Source organism: Asterias rubens, chromosome 7 (genome assembly GCF_902459465.1).
Source record: "Asterias rubens chromosome 7, eAstRub1.3, whole genome shotgun sequence".
Lineage (NCBI taxonomy): Eukaryota > Metazoa > Echinodermata > Asteroidea > Forcipulatida > Asteriidae > Asterias > Asterias rubens.
In genome coordinates this window covers 2,527,004-2,552,418 of record NC_047068.1, presented here as the reverse complement: position 1 = coordinate 2,552,418, position 25,415 = coordinate 2,527,004, and the positions used below count along the sequence as shown (strand labels likewise).

General features: G+C 42.7%; 1 protein-coding gene across 2 annotated transcripts in view; it reads right to left on the bottom strand.

The window, feature by feature from the left end:
- Positions 1–726: 726 nt before the first annotated feature.
- The window catches only part of LOC117293064 (chitobiosyldiphosphodolichol beta-mannosyltransferase-like), a 60,584-nt gene continuing 35,895 nt past the window's right edge, over positions 727–25,415 (bottom strand). For both annotated transcript variants that reach the window (XM_033775275.1, XM_033775276.1), the window contains exons 8-10: positions 12,183–12,297; positions 7,667–7,742; positions 727–3,352 (exon numbers count right to left, since the gene is read on the bottom strand). In XM_033775275.1, coding sequence (XP_033631166.1) covers positions 3,224–3,352; positions 7,667–7,742; positions 12,183–12,297 — 320 coding nt within the window. In that variant the 3' untranslated portion in view covers positions 727–3,223. The remainder of the gene's footprint in view (positions 3,353–7,666; positions 7,743–12,182; positions 12,298–25,415) is intronic.

Below are 25,415 nucleotides of genomic sequence, written 5' to 3'. Positions count from 1 at the left end.
CCCGGTATACTTCCATAACAAATGTTGCAGATCTTAGATTGGGCTTTTCTCAAAGAATCAGTTAGTATCACAAAAGTTACCACCCACATGAGGAGCTTTGACGGAAGTAATCGCGCGAGCCCATAACCAGTCCATGGTGTGGTACCAGGACGATGTCCCTGAGCCACATCTATCATCAGCAAATGAGTATGGATGGAAGGTGGAGGGAGATGAGAGGTGCTAACCCCAAACCCTCTACTCCAACTTGTGTGACACATGATCAAATGTGGATATTAGAGGAACAAATGCCAGTCCCACTGCCCATGCAGGTCACTGACCTCAACCACCCAGAACTGGGCAAGTGCATGGCAGACAGGGAAGTTTGCAACAAAATGAGTCTTGGATATATTTTGTTGCTTAACGAGGAAGAGGTGGATCCTTCGATTTAGTTCTGCCTAGAGCAATTTGGTTTTATGCTGTTTTGATAGGTCTTTGACACAATCAGAAACATTAACTTTTGTTGTTTTTAGTAACCAACCTCAAAATACTGAACTTTTACATGAAAAACAACACTGTGGTGTTCCAACAAAACACGTCACGACCTCAGGTCAAGGTCACTAAAGGTCAATAGAAAAAATGGGAACATCATTTTTATTGTTCTAGGGACTCATGAGAATGCATTTATAATGGTTGCCAAAAATTAACCTGAAATTTCCACGGGAGTACATTGCCCCCCCCCCCCCCCCCCCCCCCACTATTTGATGTATTTAGTTCTATGTGGCTGGCAGCCGTGTCCTTCGCAATTCAGCGGTTGTGAGTAAGGGAGATTAATCTCCCAAAGTAATGTTAAATATATTGTTATTAATATTAATATTATTATATGTGTTGACCAGGTACTGGATATCAAAGACTTCTCTTCATTATCCCATTGCTTGGACCAAGTGTTTTTTTGGCGGCATCCTCTCTTCTGTCTATCAAACCATCCGGGGCCGTTTTAGTTTCAAGGATAGACAGGCTCACACAGACTGCCAATTAAGCCGTGTTCGCACTGGACTTACATTGTAAGTTGGGCTAACTAACCGAGCCAATAGGTAACTTACCCATATCAAGTCCAGTGCGAACAGCCAAGGTAACTTTCCTGACAGGTAACTTACCCACGCCGCGCCGTTAGTTTAACCGAGCCAAAGGTGCCCAGGAAGATTGACCGAGTGCCCAGGAAGATTGACCGGGTCAGTTTAACCGAGCCAGAAAGTCCAGTGCGGACACGACGACTCGGGTAAATCTCCCACCATCCGTCCGATACCCGAAAAAGCTGACATGTTTTGTCAAGGAAGAATAAGATTTTTGTGATTATCAAACTTTTCGATGTAGCAAAAATCAGGAATGCAACTCTTAAGCTGAAAAACGTGGACAATAATTTTCCTGTAGACAGGTTTATAGTTAGAGAAATGACTCATTTGGAAGTTGCGATCAAAAGTTCCAATATGACGGCGATTTGTACAGCAGTAATAGGCAAATGCAGTCAACAACCGCTAGATCGCATGTACTTAAGCTAGCCAAGTATTGGTCCCTTTTTGTCTGGTTCCGGCACCGCACACCCAACAAGCAATAAAAACATAATGGAGCCAGACTGTGCAGAAAATAGTTTAGAGGGTATTCCTAGCCGCGTACATGCTTTTTGCCTAGCAAGGAAGCGGCGAGATATTTCTTTTCAAGTTGTAAAAAAACAAAACAAACGGAGCGCCGGAATTTGATATTGAATTGTTTAGATTAACAATAATTAGAAAGATCAAGCTGAAAAGTGCGATCATAGGTTGCGCAGGGGGCCAGCTCGGTTAGTTTACCCACGGTCTCGGTAAGTCTACCCGAGTCAAATAAATCCAAGTGCGGACGGTGGGGAAGTTAACCCGCCGTTTGTTACCCAGCGTCATGGTTAAGTTACCCAAAATATTAATCCAGTGCTAACACGGCTTTAGTCCTCACAACCACCAACAACTATTTAAAGTTGTTGGTGGGTTGTTTGTGGTTGAGAGGACTAATTTAAAAATATACATATATAACATGGCTTGAGCGCCGACAGTCAATAATTAACACACTAATTTCATCAACAGTACATACAAGTATCCTCACCATTTCCACATAGATGCACTTCAGCCACTGTAGCTAAACTTTCATGTTTGGAGAAAACAGCATTTTAAAGCTATTATTAAAATCACTGTTTCAGAGACTTTTTGCCAATACAACTTGGACATTTTACCAAGCATTACCAAACAGGTGGAATTTTAAATCATGCACATCTGTAGTTGTTTTCATAATAGTAAGTTTAAATAATGAGTAGTTACCTGTTTAATACAATTGCCTCTTCGCAACTACTGCATGAACGAGGTCCGTTTACAGTGGGTTGTGTACGAACCAATGTGTAAACAAACATACAAAGTGCCTTTTCGCGAAAACAAAAAGTGCAGAGAGAACTCGTTTTTGCCAACTTGACAGTGTTATTTACTTCAATGTAAAAAAACGGCGAATGAAAATGTCAACATCCAAAATGTGTAAAACACTGGTTTTCTAAAATGTATGATTTTTATGGAAGTGCCTCTACATAAAAATGGTGACAATATACAGCTGCCCAAGGCCACTCCTTTTAAAATTAATTTAATAGAAATATGATTGGTAAATACCAACAACACAAACTCATTAGTCCAATCTAAAAGCTGACTCATGCCTCCAACCCCACGGCACCCACAGCAATTGCCAGGGTACCCTTTGCTTTTGCAACAAAAACTCCTTCTGAACAAAAACTAGACGGTCTTAAAGAGAAAACTACATTTGGAGACTCCCTCCAAAAAATAAATCCACCCCCCCCCCTAAAAAACAAAAACCCCAACAAAACCAACCATTGCTTTGATTGCCACAAAATCCCTTACAAAACAAAGAATGTTATGGTCTTTTTCTTAATATAGGGTTCGTTCCATTAGCTTACCCAGGTCTGCCCCCCGGTCTGCCCCCTGTACGTTCAAATAGCTTGATCTCATTCCAGAGACTCACCCGGGTCAGCCCCCCCAAGTGGAACAGGTCATGGGGCTGGCCCAAGGTACATAACCTCACCACGAGAGGGTGAATGATCGTACCGTTAGCTCTTGTCAGGGGCTCACCAGAGAGAGCACTGTGGGGTCGACACATGAATGCTAATTGAACGCACCCATAGATTTAAAACCAACTGATCAAGAATATTCATTATCACTCACTATATATACAAAATTGGGCGTACAGTCTTTATCCAATTTTCCTCCCATCTTTCTGTCTGAAATGATTGTAGATTGGCTCGGAAGCTTTTCAGACGTTCTTGTTGACTTGGAAATCCCTGTAGAAGTTCCTATTGACAGAAACGAACAGTGGTAAATGCCAACATTTCTGACAGTGAATTAGTCAAGCAAACCCGAACACAACTTTATAATGCTACAAAAGCAGAGAGTATCAATTAGCATTTGTGCCATCTTTTGCGATTATTCTCCATGAAATTGGACCTTTAAAAACACTCAACTTGTATTCAACTATGTAGGGGAAAAGTTTATTTTTTTACCCATTCACTTATGTGTGTTGCACTGTATCTTCAGTACTTTCCCCCATGATACAACCATGGAGGAAGGAAGAGAAGGAGCTCGAACGAAGGGACTTCAAAAGTCGAACCTGCGGTACCGCGGTCGTTTAACGACACCTCGTAATCACCCACATACCTTTTATTATACAGACAATGGGTGACCTGGCGTATGTGAGTTTGCACGTTCGCACTTGGTTCTTCACTCAACTATGGTGTCGTATGTCGTATGGATATAATACAGAAAAAAACAACTTTTTGAGACCTGATAAAAATTGTGTACACTTGTGCCCACCAAATCGAAAAACACAATTGAATACCTAACACCCTCGTTTGGTAATACACAAATTTTGAACCACCGCTTGTGACCGGAAAGTCACAAAAAATGTAAAAATGTGCCATGATGTTTCCGCGAAACACCACAAACGGTAAATGAAAACGTGTATATTCACAATTCTTGTCTCCAATGATTCAACTTTACAAGCAGGCAAAAGCGCAGACTGGCGGTACCACACGTTCTGTACAAAGAGATTTAATCCCGCTCGTTAATCGGCTGTCCAGCTGGAGGTGCCCTATCTTTTTCCACTGGCCAGAGAGGGGCATTGTCAAGAGTATTCTTTTGTTACTCTGCGGTTTTGGGGGTCGTTCGAGCTCCTTCTCTTCCTTCCTCCATGATACAACAAATTTTTTTCGACCACAAACCGACGTCAACAGACGGTCAATAAACGAACGTCATTTAGACGTCGGCAAATTTCCCAAACATGACGTCAAATCCTGTGAAAGTTTGTAGGACGTCTGTTATCGACCATGATACAACATAATTTTTCTGATTACAAACAGACGTCGGCATATTGTCAATTAATGACATTGTTTAGACGTCATTAGAATACCCAAAACTTGACATCAACATTTTATGTTTATTATTTATTATCAATATAAACCACAAGGGAAACTGACGTGGTAAATTTTTTTGAAATGATTTTTGGGGTTGAACAATGAATTGACTAGAGTGGGTTTCGAACAAACGACCTCTGGCACGTTAATCCGGAGGTCGTTGGTTTGAATCCCACTCTAGTCAATTCTTTGTTCAACCCCAAAAATCATTTATTATTTATTAGTGTGTTTATTTTTAATTATAAACATTAGTAATTAATACAATGCACACATACAATCCGCTTGATCTCCCTTCGTCGACCTCTAGTCGACCTCTGGTTATAATACAAACAATAATATGACGTTTGTTTATGGTCGGCTTATGGTAATACATTTATGGTTACAAAGGGACATACAAAAGACGTCTATGCAACGTCTGCTCAATGACGTTACCATCTGGTTAAAATACAAACATTAATGCGACGTCTTAATATGATCAGACTGTTGTAATAAAATGATGGTTAGACTATGACAATAAAATTACGTCTAAGCAACGTCTGGTCAATGACGTTACTATTAAGTTATAAATCTACCTAAAATGTAACGTTCATTTTCGGTTACATTTTAGTTATCATAGTCATGACCATCTTACGACGTCCATACGACGTTATTAATTTACGTTTGATTCTTGTCGCCAATCTGACGTTGTATTTTAGTCACTTTTTGGTAATCTGATGTCACGACTCAAAATCAACCATAATATGACGTCAGAAAGACGTTGTGTGCCAACTGGGGTCACATGACCCATGATGACAACTTGATCTGAAACTTCACATATATGGTGCCTGCCTGACTGTCAACGTCTGTATAAATTTTGAAGTGATTACACAAAACTTCACCAAATACATCTTCAAAAAGTCAATTTTTAACAGTTTTTAACCTGCCGCTAGAGGGCGCTCTTGTTAATCGTGACGTCATCGGTATTTTTTTTTTTAGCTGCCCACCCCTGCTGGCCACTAACATTGCTGAAAGCAACTTCGACCGGAAATAAATGTCATGTAAGGTCACGCACTCATATTAATAACTTATTTATCCCTACCCAATCCCGCAAACAGAAACCGCCAGTCTCTTGTGGCTGATTTGATATGGATTTTTAAATATTTAAAACAGTCTAGCTTTATGATGACTCACATGACAGGTGATGACATCATCATATTGCAGTGTAATGTGCAGACCATTGCGCCATCACTGAAAGTTTCATTGTAATTACTCTTAACCCTTTAGCACGCATACTGCCCGCAGGCGTTCTTTGTTTTACCACGCATACCGCCCACACGCACCCACGCAGTTTGGTATGGTGTATTTGGAGTTATAAACGTGCAATTAAAAATCAGCAAACAGCCGTAGATAGAGCGCGATCTCAAGATGACAACAGTCTCAAAATAGCACATGGTCCATGTAAGAAAAAACGACGCAAGGTTCAAAGGTCAAAAGTCATTTCACAATCAAATAACACATGGCTCAGTGCATCTCTTCCATAAATTGGATCCATCACCATCTTTGCTTCCGTCTTCACAAACCGAACCAGTTGACTAAATTGGACAGTCTCACCTTTGTCTTTAGTTTGCCAAACAACGTTTCTCCACCTACCATGGAGGTAAAATGGTAGTTTCCCCACCAACCTCCTCATGTTGTCGGGGTACTCAAGGACTTTCACAGCTTCGATGCATTTCACAGCATTTTCACATTCAACTAACAGAATCGAGAATTCATCAAGTGCCTTAGGGTTGTCTGGGCGAATACATGGCCATGCAAGTGCTTTCTTAATGAAGGAGTGTGCCATGAGTTGTACATCTCATACCTTGACTCCAATTCTCTGAGAGCTGCGGGGTATCCTTGCTCAGCAGTAAGATGGCTAAAACCAGAGACAACTTTATTTGCCTCTCCATTGGTGACGTGTTGAAGATAGCTCATTCGTTTATCATCGTTTTCAGTGTGAACTGTTACCTTGGTGTTGAACTGCCGTATGAATTTGCGGTACTCCGTAGGTTCCCCACTAAAGCGCTTGATTTCTGGGGTTGGTCTTTTCAGTTGCCTGACAACAGCCAGAAGAATGTTGTCCCCTGACATGTCACTTACACTTCGGTTGACACAGTGCTCATCAGCTTTGCTACATGTACCTGGTTATTGACATGCAATGGCACTGGTACAACTTCACTATGGCATGGTGAATTAAGACAACTCTGTTTACTATGTGTTTGTACACTACAAATTTTGTCATAACTCTCTGGTTCAAAACAATGAGCATTCACATTTAGTGCATATTCACCATTATTTGTCTGGTCTACCCTGTCTGAATGCTTATTCTGTTTTGCTACAAAGGATACATCATTATTTGACTGCCTGTCTGAATTTGAATCCCTAAATCTAAATGGAGATGACTGCACTTCATAACTGTCCAAAACCTTTTCATTTGCCTGTACAATGTTCAGTTCTGTGTTCAAATTCAGCTCCTCTTCTTCCAGTTGCAATTTCAGTCGTGCCATCTCAATCTCTTGTTTTCTCTTTAGTGTCTTCATTCTTGCTTCCAAAACAACTTTCTCTTGTTCCGCTTTGAGTCGTGCCGATGATACAGCGCTGGCAATGGAAGCTCGTGAGCGTCTTCTACTCGTGCGTGAAACACTGGTCATGTTGTCAATGTTCTAGGTATGATGCTGCTTGCTTTGGTTCCCAACGTCGTACTCAAGTATCTTTGTTGTCCCATATGTTCTCCATATACTCCTGAAGATCTTCTTTAGACAACAAGGTGCAGTACTCGCTATTCTGTTTAAGCAAGTCCTCGTAAAATGACAACCATACCTTGTATTCGGCTCGCACTTCACTTTGGTCGTGCTTCTCGTACATAACATATTCGAGCCTTTCAGTTTTTGACTTTATTTGCCTGAATAATTGTGACACACACTTTGCTTTCATGTCCTGTAGGCAAGCCCCTTTTCTGTTTGCATTCTTGCCCTTGATCTTATTTAAAGGGTGTCATAATTACAAGTTGGTTAATGGATGTAAAGACCAATACAAATGTAAACATATTCTACTGATGCTGACTCTGTCAAACAGGTCTTATTTAGCACACAAAGTTGGTATTATTAATTTATTTTTGTAAAATTTGGTTGGAAATTGTGCACTTTACTAAGTAATTGATGCTGTCACATTATGACTTACCTGCAACTGTTGTGACAATTCCTGGGCATCATTGAAGACTAACCCATTCTCTTTGTGTTTCACTAATTCACCGAGGCTGCAAAAACAAAGTTACCCATTGTTACTAGGATTTAGGTTCAAATCACATCGCAATGTTTAGAGTACAAATACCCATCATATCAACAGTAACTAGACTTATTAACTAGACCCCCCCCCCACAGAAATGTGGGCGGGGTCTACGAGGAAATACTTACCTGTAGAGCACAATACTATTTTTGCATATTTCCCTATACCGGCAGGTAATATCGCTAAGAATTAAATAGCACCCTCTATTGGTCGCCCCATAGTGCCCCGCAGGGTACCACGTGATCTTCCCCTTTTTTTGTGCACCAATTAAGGAACCCCAAGACATCGAGAACTGTGAGGACGGAGGGAGGGATGCTCTACAGGTAAGTATTCCCTCGTAGACCCGCCCACACTTCTGTGGGGGAGGGGGTCTACTTCACTCATACTTACCTGTAGAGCACAATACTATTTTTGCATAGACTCGCACCGAGTACTGGTGGTGGGTATGCGAGATGTCAGGGTAATATATTGCGCCCCTGAACGCCTGACTGCGAAATCAAACCCGGTGGCGCGTACGTGCCAACGACGGGAGTGAAAACAGTTACATTATAGTAAGCCATGTTATATAATGGTATTCACATTGAAAACACAGAATCAATGATCGGAGAACAATGAGCAAAATGGGAACTCACCTATTGGTGGGAAGTTCCTGGCTGGGTCGACGCTCTGCTAGCAGCCGCTAGAACCGTCCTCCCCGCTCTGCCCTGAGTCTGGACTACATCCCTCAAATAACAGTCTGTGAATGTATTTGGGGTCTTCCAGCAGGCTGCCTGTGTAATGTCACTCAAAGAAACACCTTTAAAAAATGCCCATGATGTGGAGGCCGCCCGAATTTCGTGGGTGTTAACCCTCTCCAACGTTGGCACGTTCGCGTCTGAGCGTATCACTGCGACGAGCCATCGTGTAATCGTGTCACAAGACGCCGGGCCATGCGGCGGCGTCGACGTAACAAACAACTGTGGGTGGTTACGAAGCGGTTCCGTTCGGCTGACATACCACTTAAGTGCCCTGACCGGGCACCATAGCTTGTCCTTCCAGACCGACGAGTGGGACTTAATGTCTGGCACAAAGATATCTGGAGGTAAAAACGTGTCCGACTGGTTCTTGGTCAGAAAACCCGTCGCGGGTATCAGACGAACCCAACCCGGTTCCCACCGGATGTGGCCTGGCTCGGTCGTCAGGGAGTGAAGCTCACTGCGACGCCTTGACGTAGCCACGGCTAACAAGAAATTCAATTTAATGGATAGTTGCAACAGTGTTGCGCTAGCCATTGGTTCATAAGGCGGTCCCGTTAGCGTGGTTAGAATGCTAAAAAGGTCCCGGCCTCCGTACCGGAGGCCGGGACACAAACATCCCCTTAAGCAGCTGGCTAAGAGCCCGGCTGTCGGAGACGGAGGACTCATCCGGGAACCCATTGTGAACGGCCGCAATTGCTAAACGGTAGTTCTTAATCGTACCCGTCTTGAGATTGTCCTCAAAAAGGTAGACCAAGAAATCTGCTACCTCCCCTACATTAGTATCGGGGGGATGTAGAGACCGCTGCCTGCACCATCGGTAAAAATGTCGTAGCCTGCTGTCATACACCTTTCCGGTGGATGCCCGCTGGCTACATGCTGCAATTTCCGCAGCTCGTCGTGAAAGGCCTGGTGCGCAGAGTGACTGCGTGACAGAACCCAGCACGTCAGGTGGAGATGTTGGGGGGCTGGGTGCAGGAGGCCCGAGCTAGGTTGGAACAAGATGTCTGCCCTGTGGGGAAGAACCACCGGGCGGTGCACCAGTAGCCTGGTAAGGCGGGTGAACTACGGCTGGAGGGGCCAAAAAGGGCTATAAGGAGGATTTTGCACTCCTCCTGCTCCAGTTTGGTGGTGACCCGGGCAATAAGCGAGATCGGGGGGCAAGCATACGCTAGAAGCCCGTCCCACTGGACAGCCAGAGCGTCCCTCCGCCAAGCACTGGGGTCGGGACCCCTCGAGCAGTACGTTGGGAGTTGGTGGTTGTTGCTTGAAGCGAACAGATTGACGGTGGGCGGTCCATCATTTGGAACAACAGTTGCGCAACCTGAGGATGCAGCGTCCACTCTGTGGGGTGGATCCACCCCCTGGACAGAGCATCCGCTGTGATGTCTCCTCGCCCGGGAGATGAATCGCCGTCAGCGAGACCTCGCTGTGCATGCACCAGTGGAGCAGCTCCCAGGTGTGTGCGCACAACTGGGGGGACCGAGTCCCCCCTGATGGTTGATGACACGACGGTGGTGTTGTCGGATTGAACCAACATCGCCTGGCCAACAACCACCCTCCGGAAACACTCGAGAGCGTAGGTCACTGCTAGCAGCTCGAGTACATTGATGTGGGCCGAAGTGTGCTCGGGGCCCCATTACCCGGCCACCTGGCGTTGGCACAGGGTAGCCCCCCAGCCCGACAGAGACGCGTCCGTTGTGACAGTCAATGACGGTCGGGCCTTTTGGAAAACTCGACCCCCCAAGAGGTTTGCGTCGTCGAGCCACAGCACCGGAGGTGTGGGTCCAGCCACGCCGAAGTCGGCACCAAATGACTGATGGTGTTGCGACTAGGTCGGTAAAAGGAAAGCAGGTGGAGATGTATCGACCTCATACGAAGCCTGCAAAACTTTATGACATCCACCATGCTGGTCATGAGCCCCAACAGCCGGAGCTAAGCCCGAGCCGGGGCCCCCGGCGTTGCCAAAAAGAGAGAAACGCATTGTTTGAGGTTCCCCAAGCGTTCCATCGAGGAGCGGCCCAGCCGACCCGAAGGTCCAGTGACGCCCCTAGAAAAGTCGGGCACTGGGACGAGGTCGGCTGGGATTTCTCGATGTTTATGAGAAACCCCAGCTCGGCTACCAGACGCCACATTAGCGCGAGAGCCGCTTCCGTGATTGACCTACGATCAACTCGTCGTCGAGGTAGGTAAACACCGACACCCCCCGCCTCAGCAGGGCGGCCCCTACCACCTTCACTAATCGTAAGAAGACCCGAGGGGAGGTGGAGAGGCCGAATGGAAGGATTGAGAATTCGTATCGGACATTTTTGTATTGAAACCGAAGGAATTTCCAGTGCTCTCGGCAGACAGGAACGTGAAGGTAGGGTTCCTTCAAGTCCAGACTTGCCGCCCACGCCGGCGTCCGGATGGACTCTAATGTAATTTTGAGAGTATCTATCCGAAACCGGGCAGGGAGGCCAGTCAGGGATGCCGTAAAGGACTGAAATGCTTGAAAAAGATCAGACCTTGTCATCAAGTCTTCCCCCTTACGGCGTTTGCCGTGGGCAGACTGATCCGAACTCGAGCTACTGGAGGAAGAGCGGCGCGCACGCCGCGACTTCTTATTCCTTTCGCCCCTGTGTGACGTACTGTCTTGAGTAACCGAAGACACGTCAGGTGGCTGAAGAACGGGCACCCCAAACACCGGAAAACCGATGCTGTGGAGCGCCCGTCCGAGCATGACCTGCTTGGGGACAACAGTCCGTCTAGCCCTCCCCGGCCCGCGGTGCCCCAACACCAATCGGGTTGGCGGGCGCTGCGCGGTCCGGGAACCCGGTTAACAACCCGCCCCGGTCACCCGTGCTGTATTGCACTGTGCCGGGGGGGGGGGGGGGGGGGGGCCGAGAGGCCAGAACCCATTGAGCCATGACGGGTAGCCACAATGGGCTGCCCGGTACTCTGGGTTTGGTCGGTGGCAAGCATCAGACCCGGTACAACGTCTTGCTTACCTACATGACCTTTCTTAGGCTTAAGTTCCGTCTTGGGGGCTCGGGTAACCCGCCTCTTGGACACAGCCTTGCGTTTGCCAGTCCCACTATCTTTGGCTGATGCCGGGGACCGAGAACTCGGCCCCCGACATCACCAGTGGGACTGCCAGCACCCGCAGCCGACAGTGGCTGTGGGTGCTAGGCGGTAGACTGGGACGGCAACGTAGTGTCGCCGACACAGCCTACCGAGGACTCGGACTGTCCCGAGGGGGTGTAATTTCCCTCAGTTACGACAGACTTTGTCCTCCCAAAACGCTTCATTTTCTTCCCACACAATTATATCAATCAAAACAACACAAAACTACGACAGTTCCACGAACCGTACTGGTCGTAGGATATTATAAGAAAGCTTCTCAAAGCAAAAATGGGGACGTTTTAAGAATAAATCTTGCTAGTTAATAAAAAAAGTCTCACCCTCTTGCCGCTAAGAGAAAAGAGGAAGATCACGTGGTACCCTGCGGGGCACTATGGGGCTGCCAATAGAGGGCGCTATTTAATTCTTAGCGATACTACCTGCCGGTATAGGGAAATATGCAAAAATAGTATTGTGCTCTACAGGTAAGTATGAGTGAAGTAGACTCTGCCAATTTTGAAAGACTAAACCTAACACTTATTTTAAATAAATGTTTAATTATAGCAGTAACTCACCACTGAAAGTTGATTGCACAAACAGGCAGTCCAGAGCCAAACATGTCAACAACCTTCATTGGTAGATCTAAACCACTAGATGATATGTGAAGACATACTCCCAAATCTGCTGAACCTTTTCAACCAAAAACAAAATAACATTGTTTTTAATGCAGTTGTCAGTTGTCGACAACAAAAAATACATATCAAATTACACATTGCTGCCCTTGTTTTAGTCAGCATCTATAATGTACAGTATCGTTCATTAATACCTCGGACAGTTTTGCTAGACCTATAAGTGGAGAGCGCGTCACGTGGGGATGTTAAAACGGCTGATAATGACCAGCTGGAGCTTTTTATAACCGGTTGTTTTCGGATACGTTTTGGGTGATCAATCTCGCCGTGCCATTTTGGCCCATGAGTACAAGGATGCATACTACTACTACTATTACGTAATGCAAATCCAAAAACTGTCTCAGTCATAAAAATGCAACACACGTACAGAGCTCAAGGAAAGGACGTCAGAACACGGATAAGTTTCTTGCTTTGTTATGCCTTTTAACCAAAAGGTATTTATGAATAAGGGAATAACAGCCACGACCCTGCAAAATTTTAAACGGCAGTTAAAGAACGAGTCACTATTCTTTTATTCCCATATTAAAATAAAGGTGTGAATATTTACGCAGTCATTAATGCAACATGTACATGTATATCAAATTAGTGGTCAGGCAGTCACAGCACTTGGTGACAAATATCAGCTCAGGAAAGTAACTCATTTACCTCTTTTTTTTTACTTCCCCTATTAAGGTTGTTTTTTTTAATTATGTTTTAATCTATTGCTTATTTATTGACACTTTGCTTATTTATTATTAATGCATTGTTTATTATATACCTCATGTATAGAATCCTCTAATCTGATTGGTTAAAACGGGAGTCATGGAAATAGCTATGCCCGCGTTTTCTATCAAGATGACGTCATAATGACTATGCCCAGGGCATAGTTAATCTACTCTGCCCGCCCTGGAAAATTATGGATCCGTCTCAACACACTGTATTCCTACATGTAGGTAGTGCAAGTGTTTGATGCGTTGTATACGTTCGTCTTGTCACGGCGCGAACTACAACGCGAAATTTAATTGTTTGTGTTCATGTCAAACTCGCAACGTAAAATGGCTGAAGCAAGAGTTCATCTCACAAAGCAGCTGATAAAATACGCCGTAAAAATCTTTGAAGACTATCTGAAGCTCATTAACAACCACATGAAATCAACCTGATGTTTATGTTGACGTTGACTGTTGGATTGTTATCCAGTGTTGGATTGGTATATTTTATCCATTTTATCATATTAACTGCTTAATATTCAGGGCACAATTGAAATTATAGGCCCTCGGTGATGTCAAAACCATGACTATGCCCTCAGCGTCGCTTCGGGCATATGTCATGGTTTTGACATCACCTTGGGCCTATAATTTCAACTGTGCCTCTCATAGCAGTCAATATTTCCATACTATGTCATTGTTTTAGTTCATCGTAATCATTTTTATTATAAGGCGCTTTTGATCATTTTTTACAATGTACATGTAGTATGGCAAATGCGCGCTATACACTGCAAGTATCATTATTATTGTTTGTTGTTTCATTCATTTGTTGTGGTCAGGTAGAGATACAGGTGTGAGGTGCTCTTCGTAAGGCAGGTTGTGTCTTCGCTGTTCATCTGTTTTTGTGCTTCAACTTGTCATCATTTTGTTGTTTGTTGTCATCAAACTTATATCTTTTTAACTGTACTTAAGTCTGCATTCAAATGTGCTGCACAATTCCAGCCACATTTCATATTTTTGCTGCTGCCATCATCATTTGGTTATAAGGAGGCATCAATGGTCATCATTTTGGTCATCAGGGGGCATCAATGGTCATCATTTGGTCATCAGGAGGCATCAATGGTCATCATTTGGTCATCAGGAGGCATCAATGGTCATCATTTAGTCATCAGGAGGCATCAATGGTCATCATTTAGTCATCAGGAGGCACCAATGGTCATCATTTGGTCATCAGGAGACATCAATGGTCATCATTTGGTCATCAGGAGGCATCAATTGTCATCATTTGGTCATCAGGAGGCATCAATGGTCATCATTTAGTCATCAGGAGACATCAATGGTCATCATTTGGTCATCAGGAGGCATTAATTGTCATCATTTGGTCATTAGGAGGCATTAATCGTCATCATTTGGTCATCAGGATGCATCAATGGTCATCATTTGGTCATCAGGAGGCATCAATTGTCATCATTTGGGCATCAGGAGGCATTAATGGTCATCATTTGGTCATCAGGAGGCATCAATGGTCATCATTTGGTCATCAGGAGGCATCAATGGTCATCATTTGGTCATCAGGAGGCATCAATGGTCATCATTTTGTCATCAGGGGGCATCAATGATCATCATTTGGTCACAAAGAGGCACCAATGGTCATCATTTGGTCACAAAGAGGCATCAATGATCATCATTTGGTCACAAAGAGGCATCAATGATCATCATTTGGTCATCAGGAGGCATCAATGCTCATCATGTGGTCATCGGGAGGCATCAATGTCATCATTTGGTCATCAGGATGCATCAATGTCATCATTTGGTCATCAGGAGACATCAATGGTCATCATTTGGTCATCAGGAGGCATTAATGGTCATCATTTGGTCATCAGGAGGCCTCAACCGTCATAATTTTGTCATCAGGAAGCATCAATGGTCATCATTTAGTCATCAGGAGACATCAATGGTCATCATTTGGTCATCAGGAGGCATCAATGGTCATCATTTGGTCATCAGGAGGCATTAATGGTTATCATTTGGTCATCAGGAGGCATCAATGGTCATCATTTGGTCATCAGGAGGCATCAATGGTCATCATTAGGTCATCATCAGGAGGCATCAATGTCATCATTTGGTCATCAGGAGGCAGTAATGGTCATCATTTGGTCATCAGGAGGCATTAATGGTCATCATTTGGTCATCAGGAGGCATCAACAGTCATCATTTGGTTATCAGGAGGCATCAACGGTCATCATTAGGTCACCAGGAGGCATCAATGGTCATCATTTTGTAATCAGGAGGCATCAATGGTCATCATTTTGGTCATAAGGAGGCATCAATTGTCATCATTAGGTCATCAGGAGGCATCCCTGGTCATCATTTGGTCATCAGGAGGCATCAACGGTCATCATTAGGTCATCAGGAGGCACCAATGGTCATCATTTGGTCATCAGGAGGCAGCAATGGTCATCATTTGGTCACAAAGAGGCATCAATGGTCATCATTTGGTCATCAGGAGGCATCAATGGTCATCATTTGGTCATCAGGAGGCATTAATGGTTATCATTTGGTCATCAGGAGCCATCAATGGTCATCATTTGGTCATCAGGAGGCATCAATGGTCATCATTAGGTCATCATCAGGAGGCATCAATGTCATCCTTTGGTCATCAGGAGGCAGTAATGGTCATCATTTGGTCATCAGGAGGCATTAATGGTCATCATTTGGTCATCAGGAGGCATCAACAGTCATCATTTGGTCATCAAGAGGCATCAACGGTCATCATTAGGTCACCAGGAGGCATCAATGGTCATCATTTTGTAATCAGGAGGCATCAATGGTCATCATTTTGGTCATCAGGAGGCATCAATGGTCATCAGGAGGCATCAATGGTCATCATTTTGGTCATCAGGAGGCATCAATGGTCATCAGGAGGCATCCCTGGTCATCATTAGGTCATCAGGAGGCATCAATGGTCATCATAGTGGATGACTGTTGCAAAGTTTTCTAGCAGGCATCACATCCTCCAAAAACTAAGTTTCAGTCATAAAAGATGATGCCTCATTGATGACTGAAACTTAGCTTATTTTCCAAAAGACTAATCCACAAACAAAGACCAAAATGTTGTCACATCAACTCCAACAACATTTTCTTTCTTTTGTTAGCCATAATGACAATTTTTTTTGCCTATAGTCCAAAAAAGAAAAGACCACTGGGGTGGGGGGATCCCAGGACCAATCCACATGAAAAGTTGTGAGTCATTCTGCGGTATAAATTGTATGCACACACACACGCACGCATGCATGCCTGCACACCCATAAGCTGTGTTTATGGTGTCAACCAAGGACTTCTCTTTGTTCTCCCATTGTTAGGACATCGAGGACGTCCTAGGTGTGACTTTTTCTCGGATCCCCTTTGTTAAAGTCTTCGGTTTGAACGCGTATAGACATGCCCTCACCCACACACGTAAGGACATGTCGGAAACAGTATACCCCTTCAGTGGCTTCGCCCCTTCAGTGACTTCGCCTACACAGGGCAAAATAATTCCCAAGATTTCCCTACTTAAAGGCAGTGGACACTATTGGTAATTACTCAAAATAATTATTTGCATAAAACCTTTATTGGTTACGAGTAATGGGGAGAGGTTGATGGTATAAAACATTGTGGAAAAAGGCTCCCTCTGAAGGGACATAGTTTTTGAGAAATAAGTAATGTTCCAAGAATTTGATTTCGAGACCTCAAGTTTAGAACTTGAGGTCTCGAAATGAACCATCTAAGCGCACACAACTTCGTGTGACAAGGTTGGTTTTTTCTTTCATTATTATCTCCCAAGTTCGAAGACGGATTGAGCTCAAATTTTCACAGGTTTGTTAATTTATGCATATGTTGAGATACACCAACTGTGAAGGCTAGTCTTTGACAATTACCAATAGTGTCCACTGCCTTTTAAGGATAAAATCCTTGTTTTTGGTAGGTGGTTTGATCTAGAACGAGTGGATTTCACTGAACTTTTAACGGCCACCAAAGTCTGCGCTTACGTTCACCATATTCCGCTTACTGTGCAAGTGCGGAATATAATGTGCGATTTTGAAAGCACAAACGAAGCAGTCTATTTTGCTTGACGTAAGCGCAGAATTCACGGCTTCTGCTAAGCACTGAATCTCTGCTTCCAGAGCAGAGCATGACATTGGGCACATTCCCACAGGATTTTTCATTATGCAAGTTCCCATCATGATAGGCCTGGGTGACTAGTGAAATTTACTACTCGACTAGTCACACCTAAAACCCAACTACGACACTTGTCAAGATAAATTACGGATTCTCAAGATTTGTGCCGCAAGCGACACATTAATTATGTTAAGATTAGTAGTAAGCAGGAGAACTGTTTCACCAAACAGGTAATCGGGACTTTTTTTGTAGTCAACGTGTAGGCACAATTTTAATGGAGTGGGGAAAAACAGTAGTCGCAACTCTAATACTAATTTGTAGTCGCGACGTTAACACTAAAGCATACTAGTCGCCCTGGCCTACATTTGCACAAGAAAAGCACGGTTATCCTGCGAAAGCAAACCAAATTTTTAAGTCACTGTTTTTGCAGTGAATGTTTCGCAGGAGTTGAGCACAATAGTCAACGCAGCAAATTTTTTGTTGCGAATTGTCACGCTCATCGAGAACACATTCCCTGTGTGCCTAGATGTTAAATACGCTTAGCATAAGCACAATCCCCTGATTACGTAAGCGCTGCGATTCTTTCCTTTTAAAGCCATTGGCCCAGGAACAGACCAAACTAAACACAAAAAGCAGCTAAACACAGCAAATACCATCCCTCATGTACAAACTACAAGTTGTTAATCCAGGTATTCTGCTCAATTTCTGCATTTTTATAAAGCAAAATATGTTGCCTATTTATTATAAGCAGCTCTACAACATTGAGCCACTCAACCACCAAAGAAACGTCGACCAGCATAATAAAATCTCTAATTTTATATTCCTGTCAAAGAGTTTTTGTTTGTCATGGTCTAATTTCTGAAAGTAAAGCGAAATACTGGAATTAGTTTAGGGGCCTTGTCGAAATTCCCCAGGCGTTCTTTCTGCAGTTAGTCTGCAGGATGTTACAGACTTTTTAATCCCCTTCTAACAAAAGAGCCCCCTAGTAACGTCCTAGAGTTTTGCTGGAGAGCTTCATTACCATATGAATCAACATGAGTCCTTTGTTATTCAACCGTGCCTCTGTGGCTGGCCACACAGAGTCTGCGGTCGGGACGGTGTATTTAAATGAGAGGCTCTCTGACGTAAACAATGGTCTTGGTTGAGCATGGTTGAACTTTCGTGTTGATAAACATACTTGCTATGCAGGCCTACCCTGCAACCATGTGGCCGACATGCAAAAGTGTCAGAACATTTTGTTGAGCCTTGTTAAAACCATGTGTTTATGCTGTTGTTGTTGTTGTTTATGAACTGTCGTTGATAATGGTGTTATTATTGTGTTAGTTTTTTCGTGGGAACATGACTTTAGGCTACCTGTACAGTCAATTTTAAATTGGCTTACGGAATTTAAAAGCTGTCGACCCAAAACATTTTTGTTTCGCTTCATTATAAGTTAAACAATGTGTCATTTTAGATTCTGACTTCTGATCTTGAAACAGCAAGCATTATTAATTTACTATTTTTAGTTGCTCCCATCCGCCAAAATGTTGCATCAAAAATACTATATTTTGGGGGTTTGTTTAATTTGTTCGTTCATTTTTTTTTTTTTTTTACTAATGATATTAGTCTGCTGCTAGCAGAGCTTGCACATTTAACAAAGTCACTATGGAAAAGGGTCAATTTTGTTATTCGTTTCCGCATTTACGTGAATAAGTGAACGACGGACAATGGAGTCGTTGTTGCATACAAGTAATATTATTAATACCTTTTGGAGGGGCGGATGTTTTTTCCTGTCGTTTTTTTAATGACAGTCAGGATAGTATGGTTATTTCAATAGTGAATTTTGTTAATTTTACAGTTAAGTTGTTAAAACAAGAAATAAATAAAAACACGGGAGTCTCAGTCATTGATTCGGGTCAATTATGTGGCAGAGCAGCATACAAAGCAAAAATGTTGAAACGTTGTTATACTTTGTATCAAGTTACAACAAAGTGTAACAATTTTGTATGATAAGAACCCAAGTATTTACAATTGCGGCACATCTAAGGGAATGGCGCCGCCGACTTAGGACAATGAGTGGCTGGCTTGTGGTTGAATTCTGGGTTTACTTTTAGATGGTCTTGATAGATCGTTTTTTTGGGACCGTCTCAAGATTACCGAACCCAAAACTGGCTTAATCCGGGTAAAACTTAACCCTGCCCAAGAAAATATTGGTGTTAAAAAAAACAAATCAGTAAATCGTTGTGGTGTCTGTACGGTCGAGCTGTCTAAACCGACGAGTTGTTCGAATGGTCGAGTTGTCTTACTTCCGACAACACGTGCGTTATCCTGTATCATTAACTCATGTGGTCGACTGTTGTGGGAAACTTTTACAGTCGGCATTTTGATTATGTCCTAAAATGGGAACTAAAAGTGGCCGATCCTTTCTTCGTTGTTCTCTTTCTGTGTTATGAGAGTAGATTTAACTGTCATAAGGAATAAAGATGATGTCAACTTAATCGTAAAACTTTAAAAATTTCGGCGGCGACGGAAAATGAGGAGATCACTGTGTATACTCGCAACTCCATCATCAAAGTCAACATAAACAGCCCCGCTCTCGGCGCTCTCTCGGCACTTACGATTTTGCTCTTTGATTTTTCGATGGTCTATTTTTCATCACAATGTCTGAAAAAACATCTCTGAGTTAAAAAATGTGTAGTGTGAGCACATCTGCTCCGTGTTAGTGTGGAACTGGATTCAATTTATAGTCTCTGGGTTAAACAATTTTGTAGTGTGAAAGGAATCTCCAGGTCAGTTTTAATCCGTGTAGTTGGTGAACAGGACTGTCTGGTGTCTGATGACATCCTGTTCTAGGATTCGATTTGGGAACTGTTGACTCCAAAGTCGAGAAATCTACCGCTAGACCAAATCGTTCAACAAAAAAACCTAGGAAAATCCCATAGATATGCATCCTCTATCAATTTTGAAATTGTCTGATGTAAACAAAACATTGACATCTTGTTCTTTTACTCCAAAGTCGAGAATTCGACTGCTAGGCCAATCCGATCCACAGAAAAACCTAGGGAAAATCTCATTCATAAACACCCGCATCCCCTATCATTTTGAAAATGTCAAATGTATGTTTGTATTTATTTTAAACACATTAGTTAATTAATGTAAAATCATAATTCATACTGTGTGCAACCGATCAAAATATCAAGGGTAATACCAAAATAATTAATTTTTTACTTAAAGACAGTGGACACTATTGGTAATTGTCAAAGACTAGCCTGCACAGTTGGTGTATCTCAACATATGCATAAAATAACTAACCTGTGAAAATGTAAGCTCAATCGATCGTCAAAGCTGCGAGATAGAAATGAAAGAAGAAACCACCCTTGTCACACGAAGTTGTGTGTGTTTAGTTGGTTGATTTCGAGACCTCAAGTTTTAAATCTGAGGTCTCGAAATCAAATTTGTTGAAAATTACTTCTTTCTTGAAAACTATGGCGCTTCAGAGGGAGCCGTTTCTCACAATGTTTTATACCATCAACCTATCCCCATCACTCGTCACCAAGAAAGGTTTTATGCTAATAATTTGTTTGTGTAATTACTGATAGTGTCCACGGCCTTTAATTTAAACTGACTAATCATGGTAAGTTACCAGCTTCTTAGTAATTGTATTGTATGTTTGCATAATGCTGTTATCCATTTTTTATATATTTTATGTTTGTAAATAATGCTGAATTAACAATAACATTACCACTTATAAATTAGGCCACAGGTCAAAGGCTTGGAATTAGTTTAGGCAACTGGTCCCCAGTTTGAACAAGGTTACTTCACCCAAATCATTCCAAATCCCAGGCGGTCTATTTTCGTCGTCCACGCTCGTCACCTGAAATGACCCGGTCCTAGACGGACGACACCACCTCAGAGTCTATGTAGGAGGTCCTATTTTCAAGGTGTCCCTAAAATCGTGGCTAATCTTTTACCTCTCTGTGCGCGATGTAAACCGTCCCTGGATAAAAATTGTGTGGTTTTATTTGCCAAGCAAGGAATCTCCTCTCCCTTGACCAAAACTTAGACACAAGTAAGGCTCCACTGGTTACTTGCACTTGTAAATGCAAAAATTTATTTTAGGCATTTCTACAAGGTACAAAAATATGTCATAATGTTGAGGCCAAATAAAAATATTTGCCCACCGAAAAAGTTTCATCAAACACTATTTCAATTCACAATAATATTCATGATGATCAAATCATGTGACTGAATATTTTGCTGAGCATTCTGGAAAAAAAAGAAGCCATATGGTCCCACTTCCGGTTGAACCGGAAGTAAAGGCATGAGGTCACGGTTGTTCAAAATTTATCTCCCAATCCCCAAGGAGTTTATAATTACAAACGGTATCTAAATCGGCCCTGTACTTCTTGAGATATGGTCCTACTTCCAGTTGAACCAGGAGTAGAGGTCCACTTGAGGTCATGTTTTTTTAAAATTAATTTCCAATCCCCAAGGAGTTTATAACTACAAACAGTATAAAAATCAGCCCTGTACTTCTTAAGATATGGTCCCACTTCCAGTTGACCCGGAACTAGAGGTCAACTTGAGGTCACGGTTTTTCAAAATTATTCCTCAATTCACAAGGAGTTTATAACTACAAATAGTACAAAAATCGGCAGACCCGGAAGTGGGGTCACAGGTTTTCAAAATAAATATTAATGTCTAAGGAGTCTTTAACTGAAAAAAGTTTGAAAATCGATTGAATAGTACTTGAGATATGGTCCCACTTTTGGTTACAAAGTAGAGGTCAACTTGAGGTCACGGTTTTTCATAATTATTCCTCAATCCACAATGAGTTTATAACTACAAATAGTACAAAAATCGGCCCTGTACTTCTTGAGATATAGTCCCACTTCCGGTTGACCCAGAAGTAGAGGTCAACTTGAGGTCATGGTTTTTCAAAATTATTACTCAATCCACAAGGAGTTTATAACTAAAAATAGTACAAAATCAGCCCTGTCCTTCTTGAGATATAGTCCCACTTCCGGTTGACCCGGAAGTAGAGGTCAACTTGAGGTCACGGTTTTTCAAAATTAATCTCGATTCCCCAAGGAGTTTAAAACTACAAACAGTATATAAATCGGCCCTGTACTTCTTGAGATATGGTCCCACTTCCGGTTGACCAAGGAGTCTTTAAGTACAGACAGATTATAAATCGGCCGCGCACTTCTTGAGATATGGTGCTACAAAGATGTCCTAATTAAATATGCAAACGAGGGTTACGCTGTTAATTAATTAAGATTTTTAACATTTTTTTACATTTAGAGTATAGCATGTTCTAAGCTTCAGTTTGGTATATGATTTAACTCTTTTGTCCTTATACTTTAGGATATTAGGTTTAAAGAAAAAAACATGCGCAATTGCTATGGGTTTAAGGCAGAAACAAAGAATAAGAAGAAAAAAAAATCTCAATAAAAAAAATACCTATTCAGACGGTAGGTCGGAACAGCTTATAATAAAAATCTCGACTAAAACAAACCTGTTCCGACGGTAGGTCGGAACAGCTAACTAGACATGATTGCATTTGTGCACAAATGCAGAACTGTATCAATAGATTTTTTGCAAATTTCTCAACTGAATTTCAAATTTTGTTGTGTATTCAAAGGAATTTGCTCAATCTGGCATAAATAAATAAAAAAATCAGATTTAACCATGTTCCGTGAGCAATTGATGACTTAAAGGTACAACAAAAAAATTTAAATCATAAAAAATCACAAGATGACGTCATCATGGCATCATCTCACAAGAACTTACTAATATCTATCGACCTACTAAGTTTCAACATGATTGCGTTACTACTTCTGGAGTTATATTTTAGTTCAAATAGTGCACCTTTAAAGCCGCCTCACGTGACCCCCCATGTCGCCATTGGTCTGACACTTCACAAATATGATGCCTGCCTGACAGTTAACGTTTGTGTAAAATTTGAAGTAATTACACAAACCTTCACCACACACATCTTACAAAAGTCAATTTTTAAGAGTTTTCAATCTGCTGCTAGAGGGCGCTGTTGCAATTTGTGACGACAGCAATATTTGTTTTGAACTGCCCACCCTTGCCAGAGACTAAAATTGTGAAAGCAACTTCATAACATTTGCCACTTTTGAGTTAGAGGGCACTTCCGGTAAGGACCGGAAGTAGAGATCATGTGAGGTCACGCACACGAAACAAAATGAAGACCTAATTTATCCCTACCCAATCCCGCAAACAGAAATCTATGGTCTCTTTTGGCTGATTTGATATATGTAGATTTTCAAACATTTAACACAAAGCACCTTTAAGATGACGTCACGCAACCGCTGATGACGTCATCATGACATCATTGCTTTAGGATCATCATTGCATCATTACCTTCCATCCCTGAAGGTTTCATTGCAATTGCTCTTTAGGAACTATGCAAAAAAATTTGAGTACTGAAACAGACAATTTACGAAAACAAGAGCTGTTTCGCTGCGCTTCGCTACGAAACAGCTAAAAAAACACCTTAACAAACACAAAAGCTGTTTTGCTGCGCTTCGCTACGAAACAGCTAAAAATAATAATAATTAAAAAAACTTTAACAAAAACAAGAGCTGTTTCGCTGCGCTTCGCTACGAAAGAGCTAACAAGAGCTGTTTAGCTATGCGACGAAACAGCTAAAAAAAAAAAAAAACAGACACAACAAAATTAGTCCCTGAAAATCTGTGACATAAGATAAGTTTGAGAAGAGATTTAAACTTTGTGGTACAAAGACAAGGTGCAGCTGAAGAAAAAGACCTGTCACCCCATGCGTGTCGAGACTTGGATTTAATGAGGAAAAGCATGGAACTTGATCGAAGATTCTTTGATGGAGTGTAAACTCGAACAGTTCAGAAATATAGTGGGGAGCCTTGCCATTAAGAGCTTTGTGGACAATGAGCATCAGCTTGAAGATGATTGGTTGAGAGATACATGTAGCAGCGGCGTAACTAGACATTTTCATTTGGGGGGCAGTGCAGAAATTTGCGGTGTTCGGCCCTGATGGTAACGTGTAGGTAAGCATCCCAAAGGTCCAAGCTCGCCCCCCACGCAGGTGTATCGAGTGATTCGAGGATTGCCCGCAGTGTTTCCATACGGAAGCGCTTTGGGCTGATAAATCGTTTTAGGGGCTTTAAATTCAGGATCGGCTGCCAAGTGTCCGCCTCCTTCTTTGGAACTAAGAAGAAAGTGGACATGAACCCCGTGACAACGCGTACCGCCTGTTTGAGGAGAAGGGAACTGATCTCCCCTTCGAGGGCACGGCGCTTGTGAGGGTCGGACGGGTGGGCGTTGGCCGCATCAGCATGTCCGACGGGGGGTCCTCGTGAAGTGAGTGCGTAGCCGCACTCGATTGTCTCGAGGACCCACCTGTCGGACGTGATCTGAGCCCAGGACCCCAAAAATTCCTGTAGGCGGCCTCCCACGGTCCGTCGGCGGGAGGTCGCCTTGAGACAGGGAAGTCACTTCCGCCACGCCCCGGGATACCTCATGCCATACAGTATGTACCTATCATGAGTTGTGACTTCTTGAGAGGAGTCTACTCATTCTGTTTTCTTACCATCGTTCAGGACATATTACTTTCTAACCGGCTTCCGGGCCCAAAAGTACGAAGGTTTAGGGTTTTCGTTCAAATGAACGTGCGTAATTAAATAGGGATTTTCGACGACGACGACACACCATCGTGTCCAAAGATGTACACTAAACTTAAACAGTTTGAAGATAATGATAGTTGAAAGCTTCCCTAAATATTACATGCTGTGGTGTTGTAGTTTTTGAGAAATGAGTGAAAAAACGGTCAACGTATTATGCTCTTGACTGGGACCGAGTTGGTTTGGGACCGAGTTGACCGGTACCCGACGTGGACCGGGTTCGTTTCAGGCAACGAGCGTGGACGACGAAAATAGACCGCCTGGGATTTGGAATGTTTTACGGGTGAGTCACCTTGTTTGCGCCGGGGACCATTTGCCTAAACTTATTCCAGCCTTTTGCTTTACTTTCTGAAATTAGACCATAACAAACAAAAACTCTTTGACAATGACAGGAATATAAAAGCAGAGATTTTATTATGCTGATGTTTCTCTGGTGGTTGAGTGGCTCAATGTTACAGAGCTGCTTATTATAATAAATAGGCAAAACATTTTGCTTTAAAAAAATTGCAGATGAGCAGAATACCTTGATTCACAACTTGTACTTGTATTTGCTGTGTTTAGCTGCTTGTTGTGTTTAAAAAGCTTTATGTAGTTTGGTCCTGGGCCAATGGCTT